The sequence below is a fragment of the Bos mutus genome, chromosome 2 (genome assembly GCF_027580195.1).
Source record: "Bos mutus isolate GX-2022 chromosome 2, NWIPB_WYAK_1.1, whole genome shotgun sequence".
Classification (NCBI taxonomy): domain Eukaryota; kingdom Metazoa; phylum Chordata; class Mammalia; order Artiodactyla; family Bovidae; genus Bos; species Bos mutus.
In genome coordinates, this window is record NC_091618.1 from 31,708,098 (window position 1) to 31,729,037 (window position 20,940).

A 20,940-nucleotide genomic window follows, 5' to 3' on the forward strand; every position below is an offset into this window, starting at 1 on the left:
TGGAGAATGAAGATGGCAGACTAGAGGATGAGACATCATCCAAACAAAGTGAGAGAAAAAGATGTGAGAATCATGAAACACCTCAGTGGCCACAGACTTGAGTGATCATCATCTATCAAATGGCTGTGCACGTTACACTCACTGCAAATAAATCTGATGTTAGATAGCAGACCCCAAACAGGAGTCCGTATCACTGCAACTTAGGACGTTTTAGATATCAGACCCCAAAGAGGAGTCCATACTATTCCTACTTAGGATGTCTTTTCTTGACAGGTTTGTTTTTTAACCAGTCATGCTCCTGTGAATTCACTTTGGTGGAACAGAGCTCCGCCACCTCGTCACGACTCAGGGGTCTCCGAGAACTGTGGATTCAGGTTCTCTCAATAACTCACAACTGCACATAACAGACACCACAGATGATGGAACTGACGGGCTTATGAATACTGTGTGAGGGAAACAGATCCACCTTCACAACTGAGAGATGATTATTTTATACAGAGCTGTGGTCAAGAATTTTCTATTGTAAAACTGTAGTAACAGAATGGCAGGTGGCTAGCAAGGAAGGAGGAAAGTTGGACCAGAAAGAGAAGGGCACATAAGAATTAAAGACCTCTTAGAGAAGCATCAGGGAGAAGGCAATGGCAACCCACTCCAGCACTCTTGCCTGGAAAATCCCATGGACGGAGAAGCCTGGTGGGCTGTAGTCCATGGGGTCGCTGAAAGTCAGACATGACTGAGCGACTTCACTTTCACTTTTCACTTTCATGCATTGGAGAAGGAAGTGGCAACCCACTCCAGTGTTCTTGCCTGGAGAGTCCCAGGGACGGGGGAGCCTGGTGGGCTGCTGTCTATGGGGTCGCACAGAGTCGGACACGACTGAAGTGACTTAGCAGCAGCAGCAGCAGTAAAGCATCAACAGCCAGAATGAACAGGTTCCTGGGGTTCGGTGTTACTTGCTCTATGCCAGTAAGCTTAGGACAAGGAACACTGCTTACACTAAAAACCAGAAAAGAAAGTGTGCTGCTGACTGCTCATGTCAAGGGGACAGGATCACAAAACTATTTGAGTTGAGAGTTTTGGATGACTCTGCCATTGGTTCGAGGGCAAAGGAATTACACCCATACTTTGGTTTATAACAGAAGTGAAAGGGCCAAGTTCTAACAAAGGGTAAAACTACCCATTATTAATCACATTTTTGGCCACTCCATTTAAAAAATAGATACACAGGAGAGGAGAGAAGGACTTCTGCCTCCCCTGCCCAAGGCAGAGATCTCTAGAAGATCAAAACCAGGGAGGTAGCTTTAAGTTTGGGAGAGCTCTTCAGGCTTACAAGGTGAGTCTTGGCTCACCAAGAGATGTTCAAATAGAAGAACACGGAAGGTAGAAAAGGAATGAAGACACAAAATTTCTGAAGCTTGAAGCAAGAAAGGGAAGTCAAATGAGGACCATGAGACAGAACTAACTGCTAACAAGTGGGCAGTCCCACTTTTTTGCAGCTCGGCAGGAAGTCTGCTTTTGTGAGGTCACTGGAGATCTCTGACTGACCAAGTTCCGGAATGAGGTCCAGAGGGACATCCACCATCACAATGCTGCAGTGTGCCAGGACTCAGTCACCTTCAACAGGGAAGAACAGTCTACTGACCAAAATCCTAGCTACGGGCACAGGTTTGAGATGCTTGACCTTATAACGTTTAAACAAATAAACAGCATAGGAAAGGACGGCATTAGGAATCAGGAGAAATAGTACTGCTAAGTAGAAAAATTCAGTATTTGAAGGAGACATGGATTTGAATCCCTGTGTGATTTTGGGGGGAAGTTCATTTCTTCCAGTTTTACAGATTTTCCTCCTGTAAAATGGGAATAATGATAATACCTATTGTGATCTATGGGCTTCCCAGGTGGCTCAGCAGTAAAGAATCTGCCTGCCAATGCAGGAGACACAGGTTCTGATCCCTGGATCAGGAAGATCCCCTAGAGAGGGACATGACAGCCCACTCTAGCAGTCTTGCCTGGGAAATCCCATGGAGAGAGGAGCCTGGCGGGCTACAGTCCATGGGGTCACAAAGAGTCAGACATGACTGAGCATGAACACATTGCGATCTACATGCCATTGAGGGGTCACTTGCCCCTGTATTTTCACAAGATTGCTTTGATCCCCAATTAGCTTAGGAAAAACAATGTCTTCCTAAGATATAAGCAAATTCTCAAGAATTTACTCTCTCAAGACCTCTTTCAGTTCAGTCACTCAGTCGTGTCCAACTCTTTGCGACCCCATGAATCGCAGCAAGACCTCTTTAGACTCTGGCATCTGGTGTTCTCAGGAGCTTTCTCTGCTCTGCCTGAACTTAACTCCAGACCCAAAACTCTGCCTCCTCACCAACTTCCCCAGGCAGAGCACTCAAGCCAAGCATCCCAGAGTTTTACCAACACTGAAGAATATCCTCAGTCATGAGTTGAGAATATACTGTAGAACACTGCACCCTTATGCAAATTTATTCACTTCCTCTCCTCTTACCTGTTTCTCCTCATTCCCTCCTCTCCTGAAATAGCTTCAATTTTTCCACTTCTATGGTGCCAGCAGCCTCCCTCTTCTCTGAACCCCACCACCGGCCCCTAACCTCACTTTTTGTCTCAATACCCTACAGAGCAATCCTGCAGTCACGTGAGCAAGTACAGAAAATATTAGAGCTTCAAAACTGGTACCAGAATTTTCTGAAAAAATGATTTTTATTGGGAAAATCCTTTGATAAGTACTTGTCCCCCAGGGGAACACAGATTCAGCCTCTACCTCAAGCCTCTATTTAGCTCACAGGCCCTGACCCTGGGTAGCAATAATGAATACAATACTGTTATATATACAAGGCTGTAGGATTACAATTCCCAGTGGCCACTTGTTAAAGGCAAAAAGAACAGGAACCGGAATGCAATCAAGTGAATGAATGTCAGTCCGAGACCCTCTATCCATCCTTTCAAGTTGCTTTGGTATCAGCTCAAGACTAAATGGAATTCTAGGTTTCATCTGATAAGAAAAATATGAGGATGTAATCAATTTCAGAAGGATCAAATCTAAGGGCAGGAGAAAGGTCTTTCTGAGATTACTGTCAAGGGGCTCAAACTCTTAGGAGCAAACAAGAATTATGTCTCAGAAAATGGGAGGATATGACACAAAAATGTTTTATTCCCAGAGAACTTCAGTGAAGTGGAACTAAAAGCTACAGGATTCCAGCCCACTGTTTTCTTAACAGGGAGACCTCTGAATTGGCTTTTCTCTGTTTAAAATACCAGTGCTAAATCTACCTTCCTGTGCTCATATTGTGGCCTTGGTGAGCTCACCAACAAGGGACGGTCACAAAGATCTACCAGGAAAGAAAATCGTTCTATAAAACAGTGTAACAAAAAGTGACAATTGTTAGTCTAGACTTAAATCACACCTAACCGAACACCTTTCCTTAAGTGCAAAGCCCACGGCATATCTCTTACCTTCCTCAAAGGTGGCCTTCTTCTGCCTCACTAGAACACGGAAGTTCTCAGCAGGATTCACGCTTCCAACCTAGAACACACCACAGACAGTAAACCTGCAGATCTCGTCTCTTTTCGGAAGTACCCCAGGCAAGACAAGACAGCTTAATGTAGTGTGTTCTTATAAAATAGGCAAAGACAAAGAGAGGCCCTTCCTGTTCATTTTCATTTCCATGGTTTGTTAAAAACTAGCAGATTCCTGTGTTCAAAGGGCTGCCGTCTGTCTGTACTTCCACTCACCTCTCCTCATGCAAACTGACTTCATTCCAGAGGGGTCAGAAGTCTGACGCCCGAGGCACCAGGCAGCTTAGCTTACCAGGCAGACTACCTGTCCATCCTGATACCCAACCAATTAGGACGGGGAGGATGCTGCGGTGCAGGGTCAGTTCAGAGTATCTCTGTCCCACTAAGAGACACAGGAACTGATAGCCTGATGCCCTGATTCATTGAACTGTCCTTTCTGGAGACTGCTGCTGATCAAACCTGTGGCACTGAAACCTTGGTAGACTATTCAAACATGCCCAAATTAAACATGGCCCCAAAATAAAAACAAATCAGTGCTAGGTTGGAGAGTTCCAAAGACAAAAGTCTCTGCCACGCTATATGGCACTTTCTGATCATGACCGTGTCTCTCATCTTCTGATTGCAACCTTAATAGGGGCTAAGTTGAGTTCAAGGGGGAGAAGACAATGGGGTTCTATAAAGGCTGGTAAACGCTGGTACAAAAGTATTTGGATTTCCAGTCTGCTCTATATAGCATCAGAAGAGCTTCGAGAATAGAAAAGGTCATGATTTTTTTTTTCCCTTTACTATAAAGATATTGCACTAAAATCCAAATAATTTTTTAGACATTCAATTTTTCTGGAGCATTGCTTTTTCAGGAGGGGAAAAGGCATGCCCTAATACTAGCTACCCTTTCTAGTCTATTTGGCTAGTAGTAAAGAACAATTTTTAAGATCCACTGATTCAAAACAATGTCACTTAAAATAAGGCAATAGGTTCAAGTTCCAAAAACCATTCCATTAAAGATCTCAAGTGTCAAAGGATACATGGTTTGGAGAAATCCTAAACTAGTGAGTTATACATCAGAAAGGAAATGAGACTTATATTCTTAAAGCTAATATACTTGGAGATAAGACTCCTATCACTAAGCCCCCACTTATCCTACCATTGTGACTAAACAGAAAGCTGCAAAATGAAGTCACCAGAAAAACTTTACAAAGTGATGTTTCATGCTGTATATAGTGCTCTATGTATTGATACTACATATCATATAAATAATCCTACAGGTGATTCACGGACAATAATTAAAAGAAGAAAGGAAGAAGTGTGGGATGGACAAACATGGCTTACATACTGAAAGGACCAGAGAAAGTGCTACATCAAAGGACTAACAGAAACTGATGCCAACTCCCCAAGTCCCAACTTCCCCAAAAGAGGGGAGCACAGCAGGGGAGCTCTGCTTACACAGGTGACACTGCCCTCGGCCAGACTGGAGACACTAAAGTGGGCTTCCTCTTCCTCAGTCTTCAGTTTTTTACAGGTGGGTCCCTCTTCATGACTAGAAAAGAAATAAATGGTTTTTTTCCTCCCCTTAAAATAGAACAAACAATACAAAACCCAGAACTGCTGATGTGAAAAGTATAAATTTATTTTTCAAGAATCAAAAACAAGTAGCCACCCTTAGTCTTCCTTTACAAGCAGCTACCTCCCCTTCCCAGGCTCCAAGCTCCTGACAGACCAAGCAACTGCAGCGGCCCGAGCTTAATCAGCAGTCGCACCACAAAGCCCTTTCGAAAGATGAAACTGCAAGCACAGGTCATGGACACTTCACATTTCAGCACAAAACCCATTTATCCTTCGGTTATTATTTGCTAGTTTCTACCTGAGAATTGATAGCTAGTAATATTAGCTTTCCAGATACATAGAAGACCTTTGTGTCTAATAACCTATCTTCTTCATCATGAATGTGAGAGTTTTATAAGTTCCTACTTACAGCTGTCAAAACTTACTAGACAATCCTTAATTAAATATGCAAGAGCGTGCTCTTAAAGAAGTCTTAAACTATAAAAAACCACTTTCAAAAGAAAACTTTTAATATGTTCCTTTATAAACCTAATTGTGTTTTGGGCAATATGCTAAGAGAGTGCAAAAGCATCTGTGTGATAAGGGAATGATGACTCCAAAGAAGTGTATCAAACATCTTGCCTCAAGTAACAGGCTGGCTTTAACAGTCTGCCTTAAAGTCGAGAGGAGGTCAGGTTAATTGCAAAGGATAAGAAAGATTCAAAGACTCTGACCATAATCTTACTTAAGCTACAGAACAGACAGACATGAAGATTTTTCTCCCAGACAAATAGTCAATCTGGGGGAAGAGAAGCTGCCAAGAAATGGTTGAATGAGAAGGGAAAATAGTAACTAAGAACTACGATTCTAAATGGGATGTTTTTATTCAAAAGCCCAACTTCCAGACAGTAAGGCTTGAAGAGGTTATCCTAAAAGTAAAGCAAAGAAAAATACGACAGAAGTTAGCTTATTCAATAATATTTCAATAATGAATCTCCTCTTCCAGCCTGATGAAAGAACTAAAGTCATCGTTACAGTCTTATAAACACGAATTAAAAGTTTTACTACTTGACATCTTTCCCATTTACCACTTGCCTTCTTCCCTTTGAGAAGTAAAGAAAAGATAAGGGGTGAGTCATTCAGAGCTCTTTCCTTCAAGCAGAATAAACAAACACACAAAACCTTGCTGACGAAAACAAGGGAAAACGCACAAACCTGAGGAAGCATGAAATTCTATCAGAATTTGAGTAGTTCTTAAAAAAAAAAAAAAAGTCACAGCCACTTTAGTTAACCTTTGCCAGCTCTTCCCAAGAGAAAGATAAGAGGGTTCAGGGAAAATCTACAGATTAAAAACATCCAGACTCTAGTCTCAGTTTTTGCTACTGGGTAGCCCTGGAGTTTTATACCTTCTTGAAGGTACTGACTCTGTATTAATTTTTGTACATTTAGAGTCTAGTAAGTGACTGTCCTCTCTGACCTTCAGTTTGTTCCTCAGGAAAACACTAAGATGAAAAACACCATGCATATATCAACTATTCACATTTTCTCTTCCAAAAGTACAAATTAACTTATACAGAAGTATTAAAAAGCGTCAAACATACAAAGCTAAGTTCTGTGAGAACACAAGGTCAAATCACATGGAGGAACTGCTTCAACCCTCCCAAATAAGATTCTAGGGAAGGAAGAATTAGAAAACATACATACCAATTCTCCAGAACTGGGCAGATAAAGGCCAGTCCAGAAAAGAGCAGGAAGCAGTAAAAATACACTTAATAATCTCAAGATTGAAACACTTAACAGGATTAATGGGAAATTTACATATATTAAACTCGTAATGTCTATTTGAAGTGAGAAAGTGCAATGACTCTCATCCCCAAGTTATCTAAGAATGAGCTGAGCCCTGGAAAGTACACGTCATCCAGGCAAGGTCACGGCAGACACAGAAGTGTTAACAGCTGCTGCGTCTGGATGCTGGGGCCCTAGACGGTTTGTTGCTGTCTCTCCTTTTCTCATTTTCTTTCATATATGAGTATATACCTTGTAGCTCATTTACAGAGAAGGCAATGGCACCCCACTCCAGTACTTTTGCCTAGAAAATCCCATGGACGGAGGGGCCTGGTAGGCTGCAGCCCATGGGGTTGCTAGAGTTGGACACGACTGAGTGACTTCACTTTCACTTTTATGCATTGGAGAAGGAAATGGCAACCCACTCCAGTGTTCTTGCCTGGAGAATCCCAGGGACGGGAAGCCTGGTGGGCTGCCGTCTATGGGGTGGCACAGAGTTGGACACGACTAAAGCGACGCAGCAGCAGCAGATCATTTACAAGTACATATACCTTAGTTCATTTACTCTTAGGCTCTAGGTTCTAAAATTTGTAACCATTAGCAATTTTTATTATACAGAAAACTAGGAAGTAGACAATTGCAAATTATCTGTCCTATCCTAGTATTCTGCAGCAGATTAGCAAATTTTATGAATATAGCCTCTTATAATCTGTAAGGTTGGAGAAGGAAATGGTAACCCATTCTAGTATTCTTGCCCGGAAAGTCTCATGGACAGAGGAGCCTGGTGGGCTACAGTCCTTGGCGTCATAGAGGGTCAGACATGGCTGAGTACCAGCACGAGAATACATAATCATCACCTTCAAGAAGTTCAGTCAAATAAGAAAGATAATATATAAACAGGCAATTAACAAAATATTGTGGTAAGCAGTGCATCCCCTTGAGAGAACAGCGAGAGGCTGTACTGGGCTGGGGCATGAGGCACAAGCTGGGAAGTAGTGAGAGATAAACATAGAAAATATCTAAACTGTAGGCATAAAAACTTCTGAGGACAGAAAGTGGTTCTCCAGTTAGCAAGATAGATACTTCTTTTCCTTCTGTGTATCTGGGTTTTCTCATTTGTGTAACAGAATTTGATCTGAAGCTGAAGGTAATGGAAAGCCATGAGAGCAAAGGTTTTTAACCAGGCATCCAAGAAGGACATCAAGGAATTTGTGACCACCCAAAATTATATGCAAAATTTATTATGTTGGGGCATTTTCCTGGGGAGATGGTTCATAGTTTTTATTAGAAGATAAAAGGGTCCATCACACACAAACACTGATGAAGAATCACTGCATTAGAGAATTTTAAGCAAGGGAGTGATGTGATCAGATTTGTTTTCTAAAAAATCACTCAGATAGCAGATTGCAGAATGAACTGGAAGGGGAAGCCTGGAATGAGGGAAACTGGCCAAGGGGGTTGTATCAGTAAAGCAGGCTAAAGTGAAACCTACATAAAAGCAATGGCAGTGGGTAATGCCAGTAAGAACTAACCTTTTTTTTTTTTAAATAAATGCTTACCATTAATCATGATGCCAAGCATTTGAGTTAGCTATTATAAACTGTCCTCTTACAAATGAGCAAAATCAAGAGTCAAAAGGGCCTGACTTTGTCTTAAGCACACAGTAAGGGGTCCACAGCTAACCCTGTACTTTTAACGACTCTCCTAAAAGGCAGGTATTTGTTATCACAGCTTGGCACAGAGCAACTTGCCGATTTTGACCACTATTAAAAAGAAATGCTTGAGTTTTGATCCAATCTGCTGCTACTGCTACTGCTAAGTCGCTTCAGTCGTGTCCGACTCTGTGCAACCCCACAGACGGCAGCCCACCAGGCTCCCCCGTTCCTGGGATTCTCCAGGCAAGAATACTGGAGTGGGTTGCCATTTCCTTTTCCAATGCATAAAAGTGAAAAGTGAAAGAAGTTGCTCAGTCGCGTCCGACTCTTAGCGACCCCATGGACTGCAGCCTACCAGGCTCCTCCACCCATGGGATTTTCCAGGCAAGAGTACTGGAGTGGGGTGCCATTGCCTTCTCCTGATCCAATCTATCTGACTCTAAAATCAATGCTATTAGCCACTATACTAACCTGAAGTGAAAGGAGTAAACTTGAGGTAAATCTAAATCAACCTGGTAAACCAATTAGATGTGGAAAGTGAAGAAAAGGGATGACTCCCTAGAAATTAGGTGTCATTCACTAAAAAATTGAAAATAATAACATGAAGAGGGGGCTGAAAGGAGTGTGGAAAGACAAAGAAGGTGATAAAGTAATTTCTGGACATATTGACCTTGAGTTATCTGTAGACAGTTAAGATCTAGTACATAAGATGGAAATATTTTAGGATAGACAGGTATTCAGTTATTTTTGAAGACCCATATGTGAAATAATTAAGGTCTTAGGATGTGCAACACAGCATAATCCTTGAGAGTATAAGCTCTGGGGTCGAACTACCACGTTTAAATCCTCAAACACTTAACCAGCTGTGATCCTGAGCAAGTTTCTTATCTTCTCTAAGCTTCAGGGTCCTCAGCTTTAAGATGGAGTAAATAAAAGAACCTACTTCATAGGATGGCCAGGAGGATCCAAACAGATAATACTCGTAAAGCTCCCAGAACATACCGGTATCCAATAAATGTCAGCCCTTTCAGAGAAAGAGATCTACAAAATATCAACCTGCAAGACTCGTGGGGAAAGAAAAGCCGCCCCAGAGGAATCTGAGAGGGAGCTGTCAGAGGTTTAGAAAGAAAAGTCTGGAGAAGCTGAAGTTAAGGAAGATATATGAATTTCAAGAGGGAAAGAATAACTGACAACGTCAAGTGTTACAAAGAGGTCAAGTAAGAAAAGGACTGCCAAGCTGAAGTAAACCTAGCAGCAAGTGTCTTTCAGGAGACCAGGTGCAGGGGTGTGGTGGAGGCATCAGCCTGGGCCAACAAGCGCTGGGAACAGCAGCAGTGTGGGCTAGTCTTCTAATAAACCTGGCTGTGGAAGGAAAGATGATGATAACAGGGAGTAATTAGAGGGAGGAAACTGAGAGGATTATTTCATTTTCTTTTAGAGGAAAGAAATAAAATGTTAATGTGTGGAGGGAAGGGGGTTGGTACAGAGGGAGAAGCTGAAAATCACAGAAGGAAGGAAGGAAGCAATTATTAGTGGACTGAAAGGCACCAGACAGGATGGAAGGATGTCCAGGCATCCTAGGACACAGGTTAACGGGTTAACTCGGGACAGGATGTGGTATCCTCCTCCACTGAGACAGGAAGAAAGGAAGTAAAGGCAGACAGATATGTTTTTCGGTAAGATGGGCTGGAGAACCGAGGTGTTCTGACCTATTATGGGCTTCTATTTTCTCTTTGAAATCACCATCATCATCATGGAAATATGTACCCTGGATACAGGGACGTTGAATATACACAAAATTATAGCTTTTTGTAAGCAATCTCTCTTTCCCTTAGGGAGACCACCTCTAAAGCTGACTGGGGTTTAATCATAAAAACTGAAAGTCTCTAGAACCTTGCAGAAGGGACTGAGTCATTCTTGAATATACGAGGTGCTCCATAAATACTTATTAAATGTGTCGTTTCTGCAATTCTTAAAAACTAAGATTTCTGAGAAGGAAGACTAGAGCAGTGGAGTGTGAGTAGGTGTGTATGAGCAAGATTATTCTCTGGTCCCAGGCAGCTCACTTGGCTGTGTGGCAAACTGAACCTTTATGGGAGCAAAGAACAAGCAGGGATCAAATCACAGAACAACAGTCTTCAGGGTCTGGGTCTCAGTGGTATTTTTTTTTTTAACCAGCTAATTTACATTTTAATCAACAGGAGGAGGGGAAAATGGCCCATTTCTTTCCCACGACACAGGAAGGTAATCAAGATCGTGAAAGAGAGCTTTAAAACAGAGAGAATAGCCATATGACTGTTGGGAGATGACAGCAAGCCTGTCGTGGGAAGAAATGGACTCAGAGTTTTATTGACTGCTTTGAGACATGAGGAATCCAGAGGTAGCTGAAGGTAGCAGAGGGAAAGAGGGTTTTTAGTGACAATCTTCTGATGTAGAAAAAGGCACAACAGACTAAAGAGAAACATAAAATTCTCTAGATGTGTTAGAAATGCACAAGATAGAATCTTTAAACCCTACGATTTCTTTTTTTTCCCCAATTCTGACAAAGCTTGGGGTAGTAGCCTTTAAAAGCCACAGAAAATGCAAAGATGTCTTTTTAACTTGGAAGATAATTCACTGAATTAACACTTTACAGAACCCTGTGAAGATTTCTGGAAGTTACTCAATACGGTTCCAATCAGGTACTGACAAATAAAAACTTTGTCAATAATGACACAGCTGTGGGAAGGAAATCAAAGAAAAAGGAAAAAAAAAAACTGTGATATAAAATAGGATCTCAGCATACAACCTACAAAAATGAGTAGATCATTTTGATCTGGGGGGAAAAGTTACCAATAATCAGACCAAAACCTGGTGAAATCAATGTCATACACCCAAATAATTCTGGATAAGAACAGCCTAAGGTCTGTTTGTGTTCTGCTTTGAATGGAAACTTATATAATTCTAAACAGACTCTGATGTGCAGGGAAAAAACACTTAATAGCTACCTACAAGCTTGATCTAAGGGCATGAAAACCATTTTACAATCCTTAAACTGTAACTACCTCATTAATGGTATAACTAAACACGTCAACACAGTAAGAGCACAGCTGCAGACGGCCAGGTTTCTTATTCTCCCAATTTTCCTTCCGAAAATCTCACTGATATTCTCCTAAGAGCCTACCCCCAAAATGAAAAACTTGATGATTTTCACCCCTCTCCTCTCATCCCCAGTACCTTACTTTAAAAATGGTAAAATTTAGTTGCAGATATTCAAAGATCGTTTATCTTCCTATATATATATATATAAAAATTCACTAAGAATCTGACGTGGATCAAAAAGTCAACAGCCCCAAAGGTAGCTCTAATTTCTAGATGCACAAGCAGGATAAAACGTATCCACGCGGGATTTCCAATGCAAGGCTCAAACAGCAAGAGTTTTCTTTCTCCCACTTTTGTGATTCTACAAACCCAGGTTGCAATCCTTAATGACAGAGCCCCTCCAAGACCACCACCAGTCTTCTGTGCTCTAACCTCACACACAACCCCATTGAGTACTTACTTATCTTGGAAAATGTCCTGACCAGTCACTTGGTTCTTTTTCTTGATGACTTCCGTCAGAGGGAAGAGGGTCTTTATTTTGGAGAGAGGAACCTGACATTTAGCTGTCACCTCGGTGGGGGGATCCAGCATACTCAAAATGTGTTGTTGAATGGGGGGCAGAGGCTCCTGGGGATGGAGAGCTCTGTGAAGCAGACACTGTGAAAGAGGAGTAAGGACTGTGAAATGCAGACGTGGACACCACACACAGCTGACCAGTGATCCTCCACTTTAGCTTGGGAGGGCTACAAGATTCCTACCACTAGTCAAAGACAGCAAAGCAGGCCGACCCAGAACCGCCCTGGTTAGCAGGACGGTGGTAATGTCTAAAAGCAACCATAAAACAGACCCCAGCCTAGAAGCACCGTCAGCTGAAGCCCTCCTGGAAAAGAGCCTCATCCCACAAAAAGAGTCCCCTGCTCTGGCTTCATGGAAGACATACGGGGTTTCCTCAGCCTCTGACAGTTTGGGAGTATAACCTTTCAGCTATAATCCTTTTATCTCCCTTCAGCATGCTGTGCTTTCTCCCTTGCACCATCTTAGAAAACAACACGAGCTGGATAAATCAGGTGCTAAAGGGTAGGTGCTCAGTGAGTCCCAGGAATACTGTGCAAGAGATGACACCAGAGGTCTCTCTCCAACCTCCCCAAGTCATCCACTCACTTCCATCCATCTCTACCACAGCACTCTTGTCCAGGCACCTTCACCTCTCACATGGGCTACCACAACCCCTTTCTAACTGGTCTTCCCATGTCCACTCTCATGGCTCTCCTGTCTGGAGTCAACCATAATAGAGCCACTGACTGCCTCTCTCCTCCTTACTCACCACAACCCAACTAGCCTGGGCTCCTCCTTCTCCACTCAAAGACCAGCTCTCTGCAGATTTTAGGTCCCATGTGTAAGGCTTCCTTGGCCTCTTCTGCCTTCCCTTAGATCTCAATGGAGCTGGCCCTTTTAAAATCATTCTGTTCTTTGCTCACTTATCACCTCTTCTGAGAGGCTTCCCCTGACACTATATGAAGGAGACCTTTATCTTCATTTTACCACCCAGTCATTCTCTATCGTGAACCTGATGTTATATTTTGTGCAGTATTTATCATTATCTAAAATTACCTTATCAACCTTTTAGTTTACTTATTACCTCCACTTTCCCCCTGAAAGTAGAAACACTGCTGGTCTTATTTACTGCAGAATCCCAAGTGCTGAAAATGGCGCCTCAACATGATAAGCACCTAACAGATACTGGCTGAGTGAATACGGTGCTCTTCCTCAGAATTCCAGTTGCTGACAGAGGTTTCAGGAAGCTGCACCAGGAGTGGGGCCAAGGTCAAGGCTAGGACAGGTTCTCCACTGTTCACGCAAGTGGAAACCCGGACAGCAGGCCACTTCTATTCAATCACTGATAACTGTTCTCAGACTAGGAAGCCAGGCCTTGGCAAAGTACTGTTATCTGCCCAGAAAAGTAAATACTGTAAAAGGAATGCAGGAATGTCATCAAAGAATAAAGTAACCATTTAGGGAAAAAAAAGAGAAAAAGTGAAACTTATGAATATACTGATGTTTTATTCCCCTTGCTAGAGGATAATTACAAAATTAGGCTGGAGAACAAAACTCCTATTCCCACTTTTTAAAACAATTTATATGTTAGTAACTGTGAAGAAAAAACCCAGGGAACTGAATAGCTCCTACAATTTTAAAATTACTGTTTCATACCACAAGGTATATATGTATTGTTTTCCTACCCTGTCGAAAATGGAAGCTAGACTTCTTAGTTCTAAAAAAAAAGATACTTGGGCTTAAGTAGTAAATATCATCAGAGTCAATGTTTTATAAATTAAGAAAACCCCGAGGTAGGAATTAAATACCAATCTCCTCTAGAAATTTCATGTACTGCTCCCTGATTTCAATAGACCAACACCAAGCCTTCCTTCTCTTGGTAAATTCATTGTTTCAGAGTCCTGATTTCCTTTTTCCTAATTACTTTCCCTGGCACATCAATGACATTAGGCCTGTTTAATGCACAGCAAAAGGGGAAACCAAAAAAGATCTCAAACTCTGTGAATCTACCCTGACCTTCTCATAAATAATTTATAATTCACCACGCTCTCCCTTAGGTCAGTCATTAAAATACCTAAAACAATTTAGAAAGTCCTAAAGAAGTAAGCAGAAATCTAATACCCAACACAGCACACTACCTCTCAAATACTCTAGGAGATTCTATCTATGATAGTCAAGTGACATTTTTGGGGAAAGAACTGTGAATTCTAGGCAATTCTTTCAAATAGTATCATTATCCTTAAGTCAGTAATAAGGAACCCACAAGAGATATTCAAAACCATCAAACTCTCATGTTTTCTCAAAGGTCACATTTTAAATAAGGCTCAGTGGGGTAAAAATTCAATAAAAAATTTCAATTTATTAAAAAAAAACAGGTTATGAGAAAATCATACTTTTCAGTAGCCAAGACGCTGAGATCTCAGTCCTCAGTCTACTTAATTTCTCCTTTAAGCAACTATTTTCCTTTATGTGACTTTTACAATTAGAAAAAGACTAGAGGAATAAAAAATAAAAACTTCAGGCCACATGGCTAGCTCGTAAGTTACTAATATGTTGATTTTAGCAACCAGGTATCAATTATTTAAAAGGCAGGAGTGTACACTTGACAAAGGATATTTTTCAGACTTTCTTTCTAAAGTTAGAATTAAATTAACTCCTCCTGCCAACAAGTTGATTGTTAACCTCTCCTCCCTTTTGCCCTCTACTCCCAGCTCATTCACCCTTAGTTACAAGACATTTTAAAAGAAAAAAAAGAAAAGTCTTCCTGGGTCCTACCTCCTCCTGTAGCTTCCTGGTTCCTCTCTCTCTCTTCCCCTTCATCAGTGCGGCTTTCTCCTCCAGGCTCTGTAACCTGGCTCCTGCCCCATCACTCCACTGTCGCCGGGTCCTTGAAGTCATCAGACATCACTACAAACCCCAGAGGCCCTTTGCCAGGCTCAGCTCTCTTCACCACTGCGCAATGTCTGACTCCAACACCCTTCTAGTTCTTTCTACCTCTCTGAGCTTGTGGGGGGCGGCAGGAGGCAGGGAAGTAGGAACATTGATTAGCAGCCTTTCTGTCTCTCCCTAATTGTCCAGTCACACCGGTGTTCAGGACTTCGTTCTCTGCCCTTGTCACTCAACACTCTCCCAGGTGACCTCATTCACTTCTGTTTCTATCTAAATGAGGAGGGCTCTCAAATGTACAGACATTTAGTCCTGAAGGCCCTCCTGGGCTTCGCACCCCTACTTCCAACTTGCCCCTGAGTGTCTGTACTGGAATAGCTGACAGATAACTCAAACTGAACACCTGCAAGAATACATGAACTACCTTTTCTATCTGTTCGCTCTATATTTCTTATCCTGATTCATGGTGACATCACTCCTCCAGTGGTCCAAGTTAGGATTCTGTTTTCTTCAATTTCTATTTCTCATCAGCCACCACCCAATCCCTTAAAGTCTATCCACTCTAGCTTCTAAATTTTCTCTTCTCTACTCTCTGTTACTGCTGTAACTCAAGTCTTCCTAGGGGCCACTGCAGGTTTCCTAACTGGTCTCTAGCCCATCTCCTGTGCCACCATCAGACCTATTTTCTAAAATTCACATCACCTGCCTACTGAAAACAGCCTTTACTGATTTCCCACTGCCTATGGGATAGAAACCCAAATTACTGGATCTTCATGACCTGCCTGCTACCTGCCACCTTTCCCATCGTTTTCCCATAGAGCCTATTTCCCAGCCAAAGGGAACTCTTTGTGGATCCCTAAATACATCACACTTCTTGTGTTCTCTGGTTTTCCCATGTGCTACTTCTTTTGCCTGGCATGCTCTCGTCACATCACCCATCAGCTTTACTCCTTCATGAAATCTTCCTAAGTCATTCACTTGCAAGAATCTCTCTTTCCTCTTATTCCCATAGCATTTTGTACCCCACCACTGTTGAGCCTATGAATTTTACTACTCTACTCTCTATTCCTCTCTTCTCTCTATTCTCTTTCATTCCCCTGGAGGAGTCCTTTCAGGTAGTGAGCTTCCAGTATCTCCAGCACATCATACACTGCTGCTGCTGCTGCTAAGTTGCTTCAGTCGTGTCCGACTCTGTGCGACTCCATAGACGGAAGCCCGCCAGGCTCCCCCACCCCTGGGATTCTCCAGGCAAGAACACTGGAGTGGGCTGCCATTTCCTTCTCCAATGCATGAAAGTAAAAAGTGAAAGGGAAGTTGCTCAGTCGTGTCCGACTCTTAGCGACCCCATGGACTGCAGCCTACCAGGCTCCTCCATCCATGGGATTTTCCAGGCAAGAGTACTGGAGTGGGGTGCCATTGCCTTCATACACTAGGAGTACCCAATGTTTGTTGTAGAAAAAGTGAATTCAATTTATAAATACCCCAGTAATGATACTTCTTTATACAGATAAGCCATATTAAAAACTCACCCCCACAAAACAAAACAAAGTTAGCAGGTTGTAAAAATCAAAGTTGCCAGTTCTTAAAGCTTTAAAAGATAACAATGCCTGCATTTATGGCTTGCATCTGTTCAGTACCCACCCTTGATAAATTTACCAAGTATTAGAAGTTTCTATTTTTCACCACGGTGACCTGTTTTTGCAAGCTTTCCATACCAACTAATCTATGCCTCCCTTCTCTGTCCAGTGGCAATGGCCATTTGTCAAAAACAGCAGGTCTTGAAGTCCACTTGTCAAAGACAGCAAAGGAATTTATACAAGTAATTTATACTTGATTATACTTAGAATACAAAAATACTTACTGAGTCAGATCTTGACCTGTTAAGCTTCATAGTACTGATTTTAGAACAAAAGACTTTTTTAAAGAAAGTTTAAAGGAAACTGTGTAGTATCAAAAAACTAGGCAGCTTCTTTTGAGTAGAAGAGCCCATAAAATCATAACAGGCCCTAACTTGGACTTGAGTTAGTTAAGGATGCTTTGAGAAATGAGTCAAAGGGGCAATCAGTGGACCCCCAATACGAAGCCTCCACTCCTACCTCCCTGCCTCTCCCCAGCTGTCATGAGAGTAGGCCCTCCACTCCCCTTTGGGGAGAAGTCTGCCTAGAGAAGCTGCTGGTGACTTTTCACAGCTTTGTGTGGGGTTCAGAGATGCCTATGTCCTGCTGTCACCAGGTTATTCCAGGACTGGGACCAACCTTCATCAGTGGTCCATTCCTCCCCTTCCATCGTATAAGATATGTCCCTTATCAAGTTCCCAGTTTCCTTTAATCCAATCTCCATCTTCTAATTCCCTTGGACCAAGATTCAGAAATTTAAATTTTTCTTTAGTTACTGTTTAATAAGTTCATACTATAACCTCTCTATCTGACTTCTAACACTTCTTCTCCTCAGTCATGTTCGACTCTTTGCGACCCCATGGACTATAGCCTACCAGGTTCCTCCATCCATGGGATTTTTCCGGCAAGAATACTGGAGCGGGTTGCCATTTCCCTCTCCAGGAGATCTTCCCGACCCAGGGATTGAACCCGGGTCTCCCACATTGTAGGCAGACACTTTACCATCTGAGCTACCAGGGAAGTCATGGTTATATACTACACAGTCCCTAAAAAATCCCCAACTATTTGAATATAAAAAACAATGAAAAGTCTCATTCACATAAAACATAGGAGAAAACTCTGTTAAAAAAAAAAAATATATATATATATAACAGAAGAATCTGCTTTTTATTTTGCCCTCCTATTTAAGACACAAAACCAAAAATCTAGCCTTCTCCCAGAAAAAAATATTTAAGAACATCTGAAATTACTTCTTTCTTTCTAAAAATTCAGAGTGTTTTTTTAATCGCTTTTCAGTAGGAAGAGAAAGGTGTTAATCTTTCATTAAACAGAGCAACTGAGCTCTTGATTTGACTTGGACCAGCCAATTGCCCTAACTTTTCACTCTGCTCTCTTTCATCTAAAAAAGTCTATGATTGGTTCATCTTTCTTCTCTCACCTGAAACAGTCTCTGGAATTGAGGATTTGGGATTTTGCTGGTTGGAAATAAGTCTTCAATGGTGCCCTCCTCTTCATCTTTCTGCACCAAGCTCATGGAGTCAATCAAAGCATCAACAGCACTCAACTGTGCCTCTAAGACAAGGACAAACAAAACAGCAAAAAGAAACAACGATTAGTTCCATTAGTCTCCCAAACAAAGGCCTTCCATTCATAGATGTTCACAGCAACATTGGCAGGACAGACAGTCCTGGCCCTGCCAAAAGCATTCTCCAGTTACGTAAGTCATTTAACCTAAGCCTCAGTTTTCTTATCGGCAAAGAGAGCTGTTTAGAATAGCTGGTCTCTTAGGTACTTCTGAGGTCTACCAATTGATGAACTTCTGACAACGGGATATCTTATCAAAAGTGCTCTAGAGGAATGCACCACAGTCAAACAAAACCCACCTTCCATATGGTAATTCAAAATACTGGGTATTTATGGAAAAAGTAAAGTGTCAGTCACTCAGTTGTGTCTGACTCTGAGATCCAGTGAACTGTAGCCCACCAGGCACCTCTGCCCATGGAATTATCTAGGCAAGAATACTACAGGGCCAGTTCCTTCTCTAGGGGATCGTCCCCACCCAGGGATCAAACCCAGGTCTCCTGCATTGCAGCAAGACTCTTTACTGTCTGAGCCACCAAGGAAGCCCTTGAGTTGACATTAAAAAAACTAGGAACTGGCAAAGGAGAAAAACATTAAAAGCATTCCTTTGGTAATGAAACATCAGCTTTATAAGGATTTAACATAACCTGTATTGGAGTATACCAACTTAACAGGAAGACGTCACTGGACCAGAGGGAGTAGATTCTTTTACAAGCTATGGCACCCCACTCCAGTACTCTTGCCTGGAAAGTCCCATGGACGGAGGAGCCTGGAAAGCTGCGATCCATGAGGTTGCTGAGGGTTGGACATGACTGAGAGACTTCACTTTCACTTTTCACTTTTATGCATTGGAGAAGGAAATGGCAACCCACTCCAGTGTTCTTGCCTGGAGAATCCCAGGGGTGGGGGAGCCTGGCGGGCTGCTGTCTATGGGGTCGCACAGAGTCGGACACGACTGAAGCGACTTAGCAGCAGCAGCAAGGCAGATAGAGTTCTTTCCTCTCACAAATCTCATGGCATTAATCATATAGACCTGCATGCATATCTTTTTTTAATTGAAGTAGAATTTATCTACAACATTTCATTAGTTCCAGGTGTATAATGTAGTGATTCAGTATTTCTAAACATTATAAAATCACCAACATAATGAATCTAGTTACCATCTGTCACCATGCAAAGTTATTACAATATGATTGACTATATTCTAGTAGTCATGTATGGATGTGAGGGTTGGACCAAAAAGAAAGCTGAGCACTGAAGAATTGATGGTTTTGAACTGTGGTGTTGGAGAAGACTCTTTGAGAGTCCCTTGGACTGCAAGGAGATCCAACCGGTCAATCCTAAAGGAAATCAGTCCTGAATATTCATTGGAAGGACTGATGGTGAAGCTGAAGCTCCAATACTTTGGCCACCTGATGCGAAGAACTGACTCACTGGGAAAGACCCTGATGCTGGGAAAGACTGAAGGCAGGAGAGGGGATGACAGAGGACGAGATGGTTGGATGGCAACACCAACTCGATGGACATGAGTTTGAACAAGCTCCAGGAGTTGGTGATGAACAGGGGAACCTGGCATGCTGCAGTCCATGGGGTTGCAAAGAGTCGGACACAACTGAGCAACTGAACTGACTGACTGACTATATTTGCAACGTAAAACGTGTTTTATCCCTGTGACTGATTTTATAACTAAAAGTTTTTACCTCTGATCACTCTTACCTATTACACTCATCCTCTTATTTTACTTCCCTCTAGCAACCCCCAGTTTGTTCTCTGTATCTATGAGTCTGTTTCTGTTTTGTTTGTTCATTTGTTTTGTTTTTTAGATTCCACATTTAAGTGAAATCATACCGTATTTCTCTCTGTCTGACTTATTTTACCTGGAATAATACTGGGCTGGCCAGTAAGTTTGTTCAGGTTTTTCCATAAAATGTAACCAAAAAAGCCACCCAATACCTTCTAGGTTCATCCATGCTGCAAATGGCAAGATTTAATTCTTTTTTATAGATGAGTAATACTCCACTGTGTGTGTGTGTGTGTGTGTGTGTGTGTGTATCACATCTTCTTTGTTCATTCATTTACTGATGGACATTTAAGTTGCTCCCATATCTTGGCTGTAGTAAATAATGCAGCAATGAACATAGGCATACATATATCTTTTTGAGTTAGTGTTTATGTTTTCTGTGGGAAAATATTCAGAATCAGAAGTGCTGGATAGTATGGTAAAAATTTAATTTTTTGAGAAATTTCCGTACTGTTTTCCATAGAAGCTGCACCAATTTACATTCTAACAACAGTGCCCTGCGTTTCCCTTTTCTCCACATCCTCACAAGCGTGTTATTTGTTGTCATTTTGATGACAGTTATTCTGACAGATGTGGTTCTAACTTGCATTTCCCTGCTGATTAGTGATGTCAAGCATCTTTTCATGTGTCTGCAGGCCATTCATATGTATGTCTTCTTTGGAAAAATGTCCTGCATACATGTCTTACCCCACTCCAGGCAAATTCTAAGGATCTTTGAGAACAGAAACTTGGTGTCCTCTTCTTTACGTCGGTCAGATACCAGATAGAAAGCAAGCTCTTCCCAGTAAAAATCTACAAAGTCAATAAAAATGGCACAGCCCAAAGCAACTCTCCCCAAAATGCTTCTACCTAAACTACCACAAGGAACTTTCATTCTGCTGATTCATATGGCAGT

General features: G+C 41.9%; 1 protein-coding gene across 2 annotated transcripts in view; it reads right to left on the reverse strand.

Annotated features, from left to right (window-relative positions):
* The window catches only part of XRCC5 (X-ray repair cross complementing 5), an 86,681-nt gene that overhangs the window by 33,740 nt on the left and 32,001 nt on the right, over positions 1–20,940 (reverse strand). For both annotated transcript variants that reach the window (XM_005896176.3, XM_070386961.1), the window contains exons 13-16: positions 18,102–18,235; positions 12,067–12,263; positions 4,987–5,080; positions 3,481–3,550 (exon numbers count right to left, since the gene is read on the reverse strand). In XM_005896176.3, coding sequence (XP_005896238.2) covers positions 3,481–3,550; positions 4,987–5,080; positions 12,067–12,263; positions 18,102–18,235 — 495 coding nt within the window. The remainder of the gene's footprint in view (positions 1–3,480; positions 3,551–4,986; positions 5,081–12,066; positions 12,264–18,101; positions 18,236–20,940) is intronic.